The sequence below is a fragment of the Gallinula chloropus genome (assembly GCF_964237585.1).
Source record: "Gallinula chloropus genome assembly, chromosome: Z".
Lineage (NCBI taxonomy): Eukaryota > Metazoa > Chordata > Aves > Gruiformes > Rallidae > Gallinula > Gallinula chloropus.
Window position 1 is genome coordinate 55,265,376 of NC_140089.1, and position 14,986 is coordinate 55,280,361.

A 14,986-nucleotide genomic window follows, 5' to 3' on the forward strand; every position below is an offset into this window, starting at 1 on the left:
CAACTTTTGAAAGGCTTGTATGGAAAACTGTTCATCAACTCATCTGCATTACTTTTAGGTCTTTCATCTTCTTCAAAGCTTTTTGACCAAGCATTTAAAAGTTATGTTAGGTTTGCTAAAGCCTAACTTCAGTCCAGTATATCATAGGAAACATTAATGCTTACCATTATCCTGAAAATACATTCCATTTCATTTCACAAAGCTCTAGGATATATCCAGAAGTTCTTTTATGTGACATATTATGTCCTTGTGATCTTCCTTACAGACTGAAAATAACTCTCTTTTCCTGGAGAGCATTATGCTACCAATAAATTTCTATATAGTATCACAGATGCCTTCTTTAGCACTGTGAACACAATTCTCCTGTGTTGAACAATTTTCTGTGTTGTAGAAATTAGCATGTAGAGGCTAACCAACCCATTTTAATGTCAATTTTATATTGTAACAGATAGTTGGGTTTTTTTAAAAAGCTTTTAAACTATTTTTCTTTACTGAAATACAAGTAGGTGGAAAGTGTGGAATGTACTGATGCTTTCAAATGGGTTGTTGTTAATATTTTTTTACTATACATAAGATACAGCAAAGGCATATTTTTTTTCTGCATACAGACTGGCATGTGATACTTTTGCTGACAAAGGGTATGCAAGTACGGATTTTGCCTACATTTGGTTGATCTATCTTTTGGCTCACATGATTTTCTGCAAATGGGACCCTTAAGTATAACCATAATGGATTTTTCTAGAAACTGTCTTCTTTTCTGCTGCCAACTGATGTTAAGTAAGCCTAACAATGGTCAGGAAATTTTAAAAAAATATTCCTTGTATTTTTAAATTAATAATATAAACATAGGTAGGATTTTATTTTTTTTTAACCATGAATGCAGGTTAATTTGTAAGTGAGAATATGTGATACAGTAAAGAATTATATGGTTTTGTCCTATTAAATACACATAGAAACCTAAAAAGCACAATCATGGCAGAGTAATGGTGTACATTGAAAGACAACAGAAGAAATGTTTGTACTTTTATGTGGTACAGCAAAGATCCAGAAACATCTCTATAGTGCAATATTAGCAACTTCAGATGGTTGAACATTGTGGAGAAATGTAATGTTGAGCAGAAATCTGTCTCCCAGAAACTGCTCCTCACATGTACTCGTCCCTCAGAAAGAGGAGCTTCTGAAAAACAGAAAACTTAAGCAAAGGGTAAAATGCCTGTTTGTTGTTGTAAACTGAGCAGATATACGCATGGAGCAATGCTACCTGAAATGGGATGAAGATGAGTGCGTTCAATCTGTGTCCGGCAAGTTTCACATGGATGCCTGCTGCTGTGCTGTGGGGGCTGCCTGGGGCTCCGACTGCGTGGAGTGTCCTAAACCTGGCACCAAGGAGTATGAGGCTCTGTGCCCCAGAGGTCCTGGCTTTTCCAACAGGGGAGATATTCTAACTGGCAGACCATTTTACAAAGGTATGAGGTCATTCTTAGACCTAAAAAATTAATTATAAGTACATCTAGACCAAAATACTAAGAACATGCCAAAATTTGTGTCTATCTTTGCTATGTACTTGATATATGCTATAAAGATGCTTGCCTGAAAGAGCTGGCCTTACTTGTGGGAAGCTCTCTGCTTGCATGGTGCTGAAGAGTGTTACAGGAGCCTAAAAGGAAAAGGTGTAAGGTTGGAGTTTGGTAAGTACTATGACAGCACTGAACAGAGAGGAGCTCTAAGTGATGAGAATAATAGAAACTGTGTACCTCTTTTAAGGTAGACCTTTGCAGAGAGTGAACTGAGGGTCAGATGTAGTTCCATAAAGTCAAGCACTTAAGTTATAAATGTAAAATGTTACAAAAATTTGGCCAGAGTTCTATGAAAGAGAGACTGAAGAAGGATGGGTTCAGTTTATGGTTTGGAGAATTAGTAAGTAATTAAAAGAGAAGGGTGTGGGTTGCATTAAAATTATGAGGGCAGTGAAAATGAGGATCTTCCGTGATAACGATGTAAATAAAACCTCTCTGCCTCAGCATGCATCCTCTGTGGGCTAGAGTCCCTCAAACATATCCCTGCCCTGGCATTGGTCACCCACAACTGCAGTCCCTCAGGGGTGTTCCTGCCCTGATGTGGCTCTTCTGCAGGCTGCAGTCCCTCAAAGGTATCTCTGCCCTGACGTAGGTCCTGCAGGTGTGACAGTCTCTCAGGGGGTTCCTCCTCAGACCGGGAGTTCTGCATTCCATTAGTGCATCTCCAGTCCTGTCTTTAACAATGTCCTTTCCTGCTTGGCTTTTCCATTTCATTTTTCCGTTCTCCTAATGGCATTAGGAGAGGAATGGCACATTCCCCTAAGCAGCAGAAGGCCATTCCTCCAGTCCTCGGCAACTCAAACCCTGCATTTATGTCAAATAAAATTAGTAAGAAAGAACACGAGTTTCCCATTAATTTTTATGTATAAGAATTATGCTTAAGAATGTTCTTTTATTTTGTTTTTATTCATAGATATCAATGAATGTAAAGTGTTCCCTGGTATGTGCATGAATGGTAAATGCAGAAACACAATTGGAAGTTTCAAATGCAGATGTAACAGTGGGTTTACTTTAGATATGGAGGAAAGAAACTGTACAGGTAAGTCTAGCATTTTCCCAAGTTTTTCCTAGAATCATAGAATAGTCCAGTTTAAGAGGCACCTCTGAAGATCAATTGCACCAATACAGGGAAAGGGAGCTTACATGAGATTATCTAACACACTGTCCATCTTGAAAACATCCAATGATGGGGACTGCCGTGTCCCTTGTTGAATTTTCAGGAACTTGCGCTTGTTGCTTTGCTTGGTGATTTTGAAAATTAATATAATTAATTTCCTTCACTTTGAAGAGCTTAATCTTTGAACAGAATGTCCAACTATCATCATTTCCCCTTTTTAGAAAGTGATTCTTAATAACGGTAATACTCTTCTTGTATATTTGTAATAGGATTTTTTTTAATTGGTGTCAAAGATGCTCAGGTCATGCTGAAGCAGTACAGCCTCAAAAATCAGTAAGGTTCTCCAGCAAAGCCAAGTTCAATGTAACATACAGATTAACTTACTTTACATTCCTCACTCTGTGGTCATTGTATTATCACATTCATTTAGGAACTATATTGCAAATTCGTTTTCATTCAGATTTGATAGCAAAGCACAGGTACACAGGCACCTCTGCAATTCTGATAGCAGTGCATTGTTAACTCAAGAAGAGATGTATGTTTAAGTTAAAAGTTTACTATTATGTTATTTACTGCTTGGAACACCTGAAACCGAAGATAAGCTTTGTAGTTTTCTGGTTAATGTGAACCAGATGCCTTCATTGTGTATGGCTCAGTGCTGAAAATGAAGGCAGTTTTGTTACATCACACAGGCATCAGTGAGTGAGTAATATGAAATGTGGGTGGTAAAGCATGGTAACTGAGGTTGGTCTGGATGTTACTGTTGCCCTAACTGGTGATTTCCTTGTTCCTTGTTTGTGTAGTGATTGCAATGATGAGAAGTGCATTTAACAAATAAACATGCTTAAACTAACAAGAATAGGTCAGAAAACTTCTCCCAACAAAAGCTTTTTCTTTGGTTCTGTTTTCCATTTATGGTCTGTTCTGATAAAAATCTGTGAACTATCTTCAGTGGGCAGAAACCTGGACACAAAGGCAAAAGAGGCTGTTGTATGTGGTGAAAAAAGAACTGTTTTAATGTTTATCTTTTTTTTTCAGTTAAGCTTATACTTGTGTATTTTTCCTCAGCCACTTACACAAATGAGTCAACTGCCCCTCTCACCAACTTACTGCAAACATGTTGATCCCTGCTCCCTGCCTGGACTTCTTGGCTAACAGAATCAATCCAATGTCTTCATTGTTTCAAATATTTTGTTATTTTTATTCCCTGAAAAGACTTGATGAATTCTGAATATAAAAATTAGTAACACAATAGGGAATAAAGATGTCGGAAGAGTGTATAGTGGAGAACACAAAATGAAAGGATGAGCCCTAGTTTACCCCAAAAACACTGAATCAACAGTAAAGAAAGAGAGAAATATGGAAAGATGTGAGGAGATAGAAAATAACAGGCTGTCCAGTTCTTTTCACTCCTTTCCTTCAACACTGTTTCAGTGGATCATATCCATATTACAAATTCATCTCTGGCTGTGAGCTAATGAGGTTCAACACTGCGAAGTGTGAGGTGTTACACTTGGTTCAGAGGAATCCCAGACATAGATACAGACTGGGAGAAGAGCTCCTTGAGCGTAGCCCTGCTGAGAAGGACCTGGGTGTCATGGTGGATGAGAAACTTAACATGAGGCAGTAGCTCGGAAAGCCAGTGGTATCCTGGGCTCCATCAGAAGAGGGGTGGCCAGCAGGGACAGGGAGGTGATTGTCCCTCTCTACTCTGCCCTCATGAGACCCCATCCGAAGTACTGTGTCCAGATCTGGGGCCCCCAATACAAGAAAGATGTGGAATTGTTGGAGAGGGTTCAGAGGAGGCCACGAAGATGATTACAGGGCTGGAGCACCTCCCCTACGAAGAGAGGCTGAGGGAGAAGAGAAGGCTGTGGGGGGACCTCATTGCAGCCTTCCAGTCCTTGAAGAGACCAAACAAGCAGGTCTACCCTTTTTAAAAGGGTAGACAATGGCAAGACAAGGGGGAATGGATTAAAGCTAAAGGAAGGAAGGTTTAAATTAGGTATTAGGGAGAAGTTTTTTACAGAGAGAATGGTGAGGTGCTGGAACAGGCTGCCCAGAGAGGTGGTGGATGCCCCGTCCCTGGAGGTGTTCAAGGCCAGGTTGGATGGGGCCCTGGGCAACCTTGTGTATCCAGGCCTGGAGGTTGGTGTCCCTGCCTGTGGTGGGAGGTTGGAACTGTATGATTCTTGGGGTCCCTTCCAACCCTGACCATTCTATGATTCTATGATTCTTGCTTCACTACCAGTGTGTCTTACAAAGAGCTCCTTCTCTTTAACCTTCTACAAACCTGCTTTAGTTTTCCCCCATAATCTTCATTCAAACTTAACTAATAAACAGTGAACTGTAAATCTGGCTTTCAAAAGAACTATTTCAGTTCCTAATGGAAAGGGTAAGAAATGCTTATACTGCTATTATTGGATGTCTTCATAATAAGTAGTTTAATATCAATAGCACTGTCATCATGGAGTCAGTTGATACCTCTGTAATAGTAACAACAACTCAATTTTTTATAGCTGGTAACTTTCTTGGAACCTATTTTTAAGTTATGTTCCATGGAAGTTAAATAGTTTAATCTGTGGTTAAGAGCACTAGAGGCACTGCAGTATGAATCTTTCACAAGCTGTTTGCATAACCAGATATTCCTTTCAGTATTAAATTAATTTCATTTTTCTATATTGATTTATATACTACATGTGATTTCTGTAGAATTAATTTATAATGGCCACATGTTCACTTCTAAGCAAAGCAGGATAACCTTAAACCTCTCCATTACTATAAAATAGATATTGATGAGTGCCGGATCTCCCCAGACTTATGTGGAAGTGGTACTTGTGTCAACACTCCTGGAAGCTTTGAGTGTGAGTGCTCTGATGGTTACGAAAGTGGATTTATGATGATGAAGAACTGTATGGGTAAGTGTCAGGATGACCTGGCATCATTTATGGTATGAAGCTTGACTGTACTCAGTACTGTACTAGCTCGGCTCTAATGAACACTTCAAATGTATAGTTATTGTGACATTGTGAACAAATGAGACAGATACACAGTTTATAGGACAGATAAATGAATTGTACATCTAGCTTTGTTCTTTTTGCTAATTACTTTTACACATTTCTCTACAGGTATTTTAGAATAGCAGCAACTATTCATTTATGGACTTTGAAAATGGCAAATGCGATATCCAAATATTTGGTTGAGTTAGGAATAGAAGGCAAGAGTTTCAGAAGTAGTGTGATTCATTTTTCCTTGAATCTTCTAGGACTCAAAAAATTCTGAGAGCATTTCCTGAACTATCACATCTCTTTAATCAGTCTAAGGTTGTAAGAATAGATGTGAAGACACCAAAAGTTACTGACCACCTTAAAAAATGTTGAGTTAGTATTGTGGAGTATTTAATGAAATGTATCATTAAATAAGTAGTGAAAATGTAAAATCTGGGAAATTTATCTTGATGAGGCTGAATAGGTCCTCCTTCTTGAAGATTGAATTTACATTTCCTCTCCTCCCACCTTAAAATTCCTTGCCTGATTTCCATGACCTTTCCAGGATGGTCAGAAGTGGCTCCAAAATGACATTGTATGGCTCTGTCTCAGCATTTATGGGTCTTTTCCTTGTCCTTTGACAGCAGTTCCCTTCCCCAATGTCCTTTCACAGCTGTTACATCTTTCACATCCCTTATCAGGGTCAGTTCCTGGTAGCTTTTGCTTTCCTGACTTCATCCCAGCAAGTGTAGACAATGCTTTCTATTTCTCCTGCATCACTTTTCCCCACTTTCCCATTTTTGCCTATTTTAAGCTTCTTTTTACCATTTGACTTTTGTCGGAAGTTTTTGTACTCATAATTGAACTCCCCATTAGTGGCATGCAGAGGGAGCAGTTTCAGTCATTACATAAACAGATGTCTGGTTGCATTAAGAAGCACTTCTTGGAAAATTTCATCACATTAATGCATTGTCCTAAATGGCAACCATCCAAACAGTTGCTGTCTTTTCTTCTGTCCTCTGTTCTTAGAATACCTAATTTTGAATGATGACTTTCTGGTTTTCTTGAGGGGAAAGCTACCCATTTTTAGAGTTAATAAAGTACAGATTTTGTTTGGTTTGTTATGCAGTATGCGGAAACGAACAGCACTGCTTCAGTGAAAGAATCTTACTTCTGACCTCCAGATTTTGTCTCTTAGAGACACTGAGAATTGCTTTTTTCTTTGTTGCTCTTTAGTGCCTATTTTATTTTTATTTATCATGGTTTCTCTTCAGATATTGATGAATGTGAACGGAACCCTCTGCTGTGTAGAGGTGGCACATGTGTGAACACTGAAGGGAGTTTTAAGTGTGACTGTCCTTTGGGACATGAGCTGTCACCATCACGTGAGGAATGCATAGGTGAGTTTCAACTCAGAATATGAGTCTTCTGCTTTCTGAGAAGAGTGGTCATTTGCTGTCTGGGAACTTCCTGTCTCTGGCAAGGATGGGGTCTCAGAAATACACAAATTCATGCTCCTCTGTATGAGTATCCTCAAATTAAAACCTAGTAACAGATACTGTAAAATCTCTGGTGTCCTCAATACCATTGACTTCAAAGAGGAGTATTTTACCAGGCCTCTTAGGGATATTTAGCAACTTGGAGGACTGTAACACTCATGTTGGCAACTTTGAAGTATGTCAAGACATACATGCACACAGAGAACTTAATGCCTACAGTCAGAAAAAAGTATTGTCCCTTATTAAAATGCAGCTTTCCTTTTTGCACATAATTGACAACAAAAGGTGGAAAAAAATGCAAAATACATAATACATGTTGTCTCTTTAGTTACTGCTTGATGTATAGCTGCTTCAAGTGTTTATTTAAACCAGCAGACTGACAAGAAACAAAGAAGACAAACCTTTGGATACTGCCTTAAACATACTATTCAATGCCCCATACATTGAACTGGAACATACTAAGAAAAAAAAATTGAAAAAGCCTGAAAACCCTCTTTCTCTGGCAGTTGGAGGCTGTTGGAGGCTGTATTCTCAAGAACAAGTAACTGATATAGATGATTCTTTTCCAGATGTAAATGAATGCTCATTAAGTGACAATCTCTGCAGAAATGGCCAGTGTGTGAACATGGTTGGAACATACCAGTGTTCCTGTAACTCGGGGTACCAGGCTACTCCTGACAGACAAGGTTGCACAGGCAAGTGCTGTACACCTTCACCTGTGTATTTGTGTTTCAGTGTACGTTGTTTAATCTGGTTTTGGTTTTATTTAATTTCATACCTTCCTTTTGAAATTGAGCAGGGCCATCTTCTCATCTATATGCCATGAACTATCACAGACCCTTCTTTTGCCATAGAAGTGTAAAGAAGGTATAAACAGATTGTTGCTGTAGTGAACTCTGCAGAATACATTCAGAAAAAATATTCTTGCGGTACTTGTCCATTAAAATCAGAGGCTTGCGCTAACCAACAGAAAGTACTCCTTGATTTCTTGATCAAGCAAAACCAGCATATGCACTGATAGTTTCTCTTTCACTTTTTCTCCTGACTGCATATATCTCTTCAGTCCTTCACTGTCGTGGTAGTGAATTGTGTAGCTGTCATTACACTGGTAAGGAGAGCAGAGGCATTGAAAGGTTGGGGGTTGTTTTGTTGTTTTGGGAGTTCTTTCCCAAAAATATAAATTTGTGCTACATTTTTAAATTTAAAGAAACCTTAGTTTCTCAGGACTTTCTTTCCTTTCTATGTGTTGTCTTTTGCATTCTTTTTTTACATCCCCAGTCAGACATTTGAACAAAGCAACAACTGAAAGTTAGCTGCTTGATCTCACAGATGAAAATACGATTGAAAGACGAACAAATACAAATCAGAGATAGTAGAGTAAGAAAAACAGAATCATGTCATTGATAAACTGTCTCATCTGCTAAGTAAAATGTCAAGAGATTAATTTTCCTTATGAAACAAGACTTACTTCAGTTAACATTGCTTCCCCAGATATTGATGAATGTATGATAATGAATGGAGGCTGTGACACCCACTGCACGAACTCAGAAGGCAGCTATGAATGCAGCTGCAGTGATGGCTATGCTCTAATGCCAGATGTCAGGACATGTGAAGGTAAGTTTTAGTATCTTAGAAGTTCCAGCATCATATCTTTCAGCCAATCTGAACATTCTTTCAGGCAATTCAAACAAGAGTGACAGAATTATTATCAACTATTCTTTTTCCCCCTAAGATATTGACGAATGCGAAAACAATCCAGATATCTGTGATGGTGGGCAGTGTACTAACATTCCAGGGGAATATCGCTGTCTGTGTTATGACGGATTTATGGCTTTTATGGACATGAAAACTTGTATTGGTAAGTAGTTGTATGTACCAAATTTAGCGTAAGTCTAAAAATTCTGCAGATGAGGTTTTAGGATGTTCTGCTGGGTCCTTAAAAGATATTTAAATAAATCTGGAGGAATTTCTTGCTTAACACTATGAATGTCAGGTAGAAAAAAAAATTAAATCTTTTCATCTTCACTTTTATGCTATTCCAGGTTTATGTTTTCAGTTTTGCACACATACTCCACATGTACGCAAATAACATGAAAGTTTAGAACTTACCTTTTCATTATTTTTTTTCATATTAGACATGTTATTAGCTGTACAATCACAATACTGTGTTCAGTATTGTCCATACTGTGTTCAGTATTGTCCCACCATAGTCCATACTGGGACTGGTATTATTTAATATCTTCGTCAGTGGCATTGATGGGGAGGTTGAGTGCACCCTCAGCAAGTGTGCAAATGACACCAAGGTGAGTGGTGCAAGTGACACACCAGAAGGATGGGATGTCATCCAGAGGGACCGGGGCAAGCTGGAGAAATGGGCCCAGGTGAACCTCACGAGGTTCAACAAGGCCAAGTGCAAGGTCCTGCACCTGAGTCAGGACAGTTCTCATCATCATTACAGGCAGGGAGACGATATGATAGAGAGCAGCCCTGCAGAGAAGGACTTGGGGGTTATGGTGTATGAGAAACTTGACATGAGCCAACAGAACATTCTTGCAGCCCAGAAGGCCAACCGCATCCTGGGTTGCATCAAAAGATGTGGGCAGCAGATCAAGGGAGATGAATTTGCTCCTCTACTCTGGTCTGGTGACACCTCACCTGGAATACCATATCCAGTTTTTGAGCCCTCAACACAAGAAGGACATGGAACTGTTAGAACGGGTCCAGAGGAGGGTCACAAAAACAATCAAAGGGCTGGAGCACCTCTCCTGTGAAGAAAGGCTGGGAGTTGGGCTTGTTCAGCCTGGAGAAGAGAAGGCTCAAAGGACATCTTATAGTGGCCTTCCAGTACCTGAAGAAGGCCTACAAGAAAGCTGGAGAGTTTTTAGAAGGGCATGTGCTGATAGGACAAGGGGAAATGGTTTTAAATTGGAAGGGCGTAGATTTAGATTGGATATTAGGAAGGAATTCTTCACTATGAGGGTGGTGAGGCCCTGGCACAGGTTTCCCAGCGAACTGGTGGATTCCGCCTCCCTGGAAGTGTTCAAGACCAGGTTGGATGGGGCCTTGAGCAGCCTCATCTAATGAGAGGTGTCATGGCAGGGGAGTTGGAACTTGTTATATGAGGTCACTTCCAGCCCTAACCATTCTATAATTCTGTGATTTTATGATTCTATGAAATCAGGTGTTGCTTTGCCATTGAACTAGTATAAAATTTGAGCTATTTGAGTAAAGTCAAAAGATTGACATAGAGTAACTCATAATAAAGCTATGTTTTAACTACAAATGTTTAACCAAATCTTTATTGCAAGCTGTTTAGCTTTCAAATGAGGAAAGTTCATGAACAATGTTAAAGCCTCATAGTTGAAAGCCTATATCAAAGATTTAGCATAAGAATTTAAAACACAATTCAGGTATAAACTATGTTATTCTTTTGGAGAGATACTCTTCCTCATGGAAAGTTTTCATCATGTATGCAACACTCCATGAAATTGGGAAGATGTCAGTAGAAAACTTACCTCTCTTGAACTTCAGTCTGCATCAGAGCAGCAGGTGCTGAGCAGTCAAGTGTCTGGGAAGGGAGTCTGACACTAACCCACATCTCTAATCCTGATGCCTTGTTTTTCCTTGTGACTGATGGTTGTGGGAAACTTTTCTGATTGTGGCTTATCACTTGTTCTTTTTGCAAAGGTCTTTTCCTGCTCCACCTGCAGCCTGAATTCTCCTTGAATGTTACATCTGCAATGGCTTTGTCTCTTTGTACGTGCCAGAGAGAGGTCTAACTTTTGAAAGCCTTTCTTCTGAAGGACATACTCCTAATATCTCTGCTCTTTACTCTTTCCCGAATTGGTTTACAGCAACACCATTAGGACAATAGTTACTGACCTCTTCTTTGGTTATTGACCTACTTAATCTCAGTTTTGTCGAGACATTTTGATTTTTCTTCATGTCTTGAAATGTCTTGAAGTTTCTTTCAGCTTCTTTCACAGAGAAACTTTGTTGCCTGTCTATAGGGAATTCACCTAGTCATACACAAATACACTCAGGATCATTAAGAAAAAGTATTTCTTTGATAATCAGTTTTCTAATAGCAGAGCAGAGTGGTAGGTACAGGTCTGTACTAAAAAGTTGCCAATGATCCACAGGCATTCTGTGAAACCTAAATGGAAGGCTATGCCAAAGCTACTCATAGGCATGAACTCATAGGAGGAGTTTGAAGTTTCCTTGTGGTGCTAAGAGTTCCTCATTTGGTATGCTTCACAATTCAGGCTTTTCCTGTGAGATTTTCAAACAGAGGTGGTGTACTACGCACCAAAGTTGCCAGTGATAATGCTCTAGAACATGCACTGCAACCTGCCTTTCCGTCCACCTTTGCCCTTGCCACAGATCAGAGCAGTAAACTAGGAGTTTCTAAGAACAAAAATACTATCTGCTATTACAACATGTATCAGGTAGTGCAGTTCAATTGCTTACCTTTGTTAGTAAGTTTCATTGTGAGTAGCAATGCCAATATCAGGTTGATTGTAAGTTTAGAAAAGGAGCTCACACCCCTGTTTGAAAAACTGAGGCAGGTTGTTGAAATTTCTTAACTTCTTAAGGTCAGTTCTTATGTTCCAGGGGTGTCTCAGCAAGCAGAACTACAAATGTAAGTCTGCAGCTCATGAAAGTGAAGATACTTAAGAGTATGGCAATTTTCCTTTGCCTCATGCTGTGGCAGATGAATATACTGGAGGAATAAAGGTTGCTGTAATTAGTATTTAGAAGACTGATGAAATCAGCCTTGTTTTGAAATACAAAACTAAATTTTATTAAGTTAATTTAATAACACATTCGCCTATATTTAGGTCTTACACAATATTTATCATTGTCACTGTGCATACAAAAGTGTTTTTAACAATCACATTCTGCATTATAAGCAAGTATGCAGTACCGCAGGGCTGTGATGTGTTGTTTGCATAGACTGGCTTCCAGTCTGTGTCACAAATGTCCAGGTGATTCGGCTTGAGCACTTGTCCACAAGAAAAACACAGACTGAGGTGGGTCTGTCTTCTTTGTTCTCCATTTTTCCATGCTTACGTTTTTATGCTATTCCCCCACACTATGTTTTTTTGACTACAAATTCATCCTTACTTGTCTCTAGAGAATTAAAGGAATACAGAATGGAACAGCTGAAGTATATTATGATGAAGATTAAAAGATGTTACATGTAATAGGGGTGGACCATGCTTTGAATATTTTCACCTGAATAAAAGTATTTCAAAAAGACAAAGTATGCTGTTAAAAGTATAGTAATGTTCAACTAAGAATGAATTTGTGTACTTACAGATGTGAATGAATGTGAATTAAATTCCAACATATGTATGTTTGGGGAGTGTGAAAACACAAAAGGTTCCTTTATTTGTCACTGTCAACTAGGATATTCAGTCAAGAAAGGAACCACTGGATGCACAGGTAAAGCAAATTTCTGGCCTATATGTTATCATGTGCACATATCTTGCTCAACTTTCAGGTAAAATAAATGCACGAGTTTTCACACACAAGTGAAAGATTGGTAGCTGTTCATAGTAGTAAATATAAGAGTAAGTATTCTACATTTTTCAGCGTGTCCCCAGAGTTTGAAAAGCTACGTTCGTTGACGAATATCAATATGATACAAGAGGCCCCTTACACAACTAATTTTAAAGGCAAAGCTTTTATTAGTGTAGATTGGGGGAATATCTGTGTTATGAAACAGAGCTTGGGTGGCCACAGCTGCATTTGTGTTTGAAGTATTTTAGCAGTACTCATTTGTCATGTGTACTCATTTGTCACATACACATGTATACATATGAGTATGAACTCCTGTCAACTAAAGCTTCAGGAAATGACCCTGTACTCAAAGAACAGGACAAAAGGAGAAAAAAAAAACTGAAAAACAGTTATATGTAAAAGGGAAACTTTTTGTCATCCTTCAACCCATGCTAACAAGTTTCAAAGAAGAACAGACAGTTTCAAACTCCAAACTGCAAGTTCCTGTGATAGTTAAGCAATACTTCGTCTTGCGCTAGTTGGGTAAACAGCACTGAGGAAGCTAAGTTCATTCAAAATTATTATTCTGGGAAAGCTGAGAATTTCTTCTATATTTTGATAAGAAGAATTTTTTGTATAATTATTAAGATCTTGGACTAATAATTTTTATAACTGAAATGTGCCTGTGTGCATGAGGTTCTCATTCCATTTTTAGACATAAAAATGTAAGTATATGTGATATGTCTGGAAAATAGCTTTAATTTCAAACTGAAAAGCAGGTGTAGGAAAGCAGATAAATTTTGTCATGTTTACAAAGCACAAAATTAAAGTAGAGTTGTAACCTTTTACTAATGTGTGCTATCACTCACTGAATTATTCTGTAGTCTTGAATGATTTTTTTAAAAAGATTGCAAATACAGACAATGGAAGTAATCAACACGTAAAAGAAACATAATTTGTAATACTCCAGTGCTCCTGATGTAAATACTAATAGTTTATGTTTGCTTGTAGATGTGGATGAGTGTGAAATTGGTGCTCACAACTGTGACGTGCATGCCTCATGTGTCGATGTACCAGGAAGTTTTAAATGTAGTTGCAGAGAAGGGTGGGTTGGAAATGGCATTAAATGTATTGGTAAGTACACAGAAAATAAAGCTATTTACTTTTTTCTTTTTTTTTTAATTTTCTATTTATAAAACAATTGGTATGCAAGATTCCTGAATTAACTATGTATTTTGCAGTATTTTTACATACAACTTTTTAATTTTTTTCTATTTTTTTATTTTCTATTTTATTTTCCTTTTCATCTTTTTCCAATTTGTTTTCCTTTTTGATGTACTTTTTCATTTTCATTTTACTTCCTCTTTCCCTCTCCCTCTCTTCTCCCCTCCCCTTCCTCTATCTTTTGCTCCTTTTTATCCTTCTCATTTTCCTTTTCCCCTTTCTCTGCTCCTTTTCCTTAACTAAGCAAGAAAATTTCCATTAACTTTCACAGGGTTACATTGTTGTCACGTTCTTCCGTTACTTGCGAAGCCTCTCCATATGTATGGCAGATTTTCACCTCAGTGTATTTCTTTAGTTTCTTGGGTTTTAACCCACTTTGAATTCAAGTTCTTCGTTAGCATATTAACATTCGGTTAACAAGTTAGCTGGATTCCATCCATGGCTTGGAAACATTTTACCCAATCCAGTGCATTTTAATATAGAGGAAGAAATACTAAAATGAAATCACTATAGATTAACCCTATATCTTTTAAGATTTTTTTATACTTAAGGAGACATTAATTAATCTTTGCAGCAATGCTTGTTAGCAATTGTTTGCAAGCCAAAGTGTACTAACTGCTCTGTACTCCTTGCACTCTTTTGCCCCTAATGTGCAGATCTTGATGAATGCTCCAATGGGACTCACCAGTGCAGTGTGAGTGCTCAGTGTGTGAACAGCCCTGGGTCATATCGCTGTGCCTGTGCAGAGGGATTCACTGGGGATGGGTTTACTTGTTCTGGTAAGATGTTTCTCTGAAAGCTGATTTGTGACTTGTTCCTTTTGTAGGGAAGCTTTGCAAATTATATCTAAGCCCAAAGTGCAAGAATAAATGTAAAGGTGTCTTTTAAGATCAGGATTCTTACCATCAACTGCCAAAAAGCTAACAAAGGCAACTGAATGTTATTTTGATTGGATCCATTTGTTGAGTGAAGTACACTTCATCCTTCTCTGAAAGATGGGTCATTGTAATGTATAGTAACATGCTTTAGTTGGTAGACTTTGCAGTGCTAGGTCGATGCTTGGACTTGGTGATCATA

The 14,986-nt window shown here is 38.4% G+C and overlaps 1 protein-coding gene across 1 annotated transcript in view; it reads left to right on the plus strand.

Moving 5' to 3' along the window:
- Nucleotides 1-14,986, plus strand: part of FBN2 (fibrillin 2) — a gene marked incomplete at both ends in the record, with an annotated part of 154,740 nt that overhangs the window by 96,842 nt on the left and 42,912 nt on the right. The window contains 10 exons of the mRNA XM_084277967.1: nucleotides 1,239-1,466; nucleotides 2,491-2,616; nucleotides 5,484-5,612; nucleotides 6,956-7,081; nucleotides 7,750-7,884; nucleotides 8,672-8,794; nucleotides 8,913-9,038; nucleotides 12,503-12,628; nucleotides 13,697-13,819; nucleotides 14,566-14,688. Of these exons, the coding sequence (XP_084134093.1) occupies nucleotides 1,239-1,466; nucleotides 2,491-2,616; nucleotides 5,484-5,612; nucleotides 6,956-7,081; nucleotides 7,750-7,884; nucleotides 8,672-8,794; nucleotides 8,913-9,038; nucleotides 12,503-12,628; nucleotides 13,697-13,819; nucleotides 14,566-14,688 (1,365 nt within the window). The remainder of the gene's footprint in view (nucleotides 1-1,238; nucleotides 1,467-2,490; nucleotides 2,617-5,483; nucleotides 5,613-6,955; nucleotides 7,082-7,749; nucleotides 7,885-8,671; nucleotides 8,795-8,912; nucleotides 9,039-12,502; nucleotides 12,629-13,696; nucleotides 13,820-14,565; nucleotides 14,689-14,986) is intronic.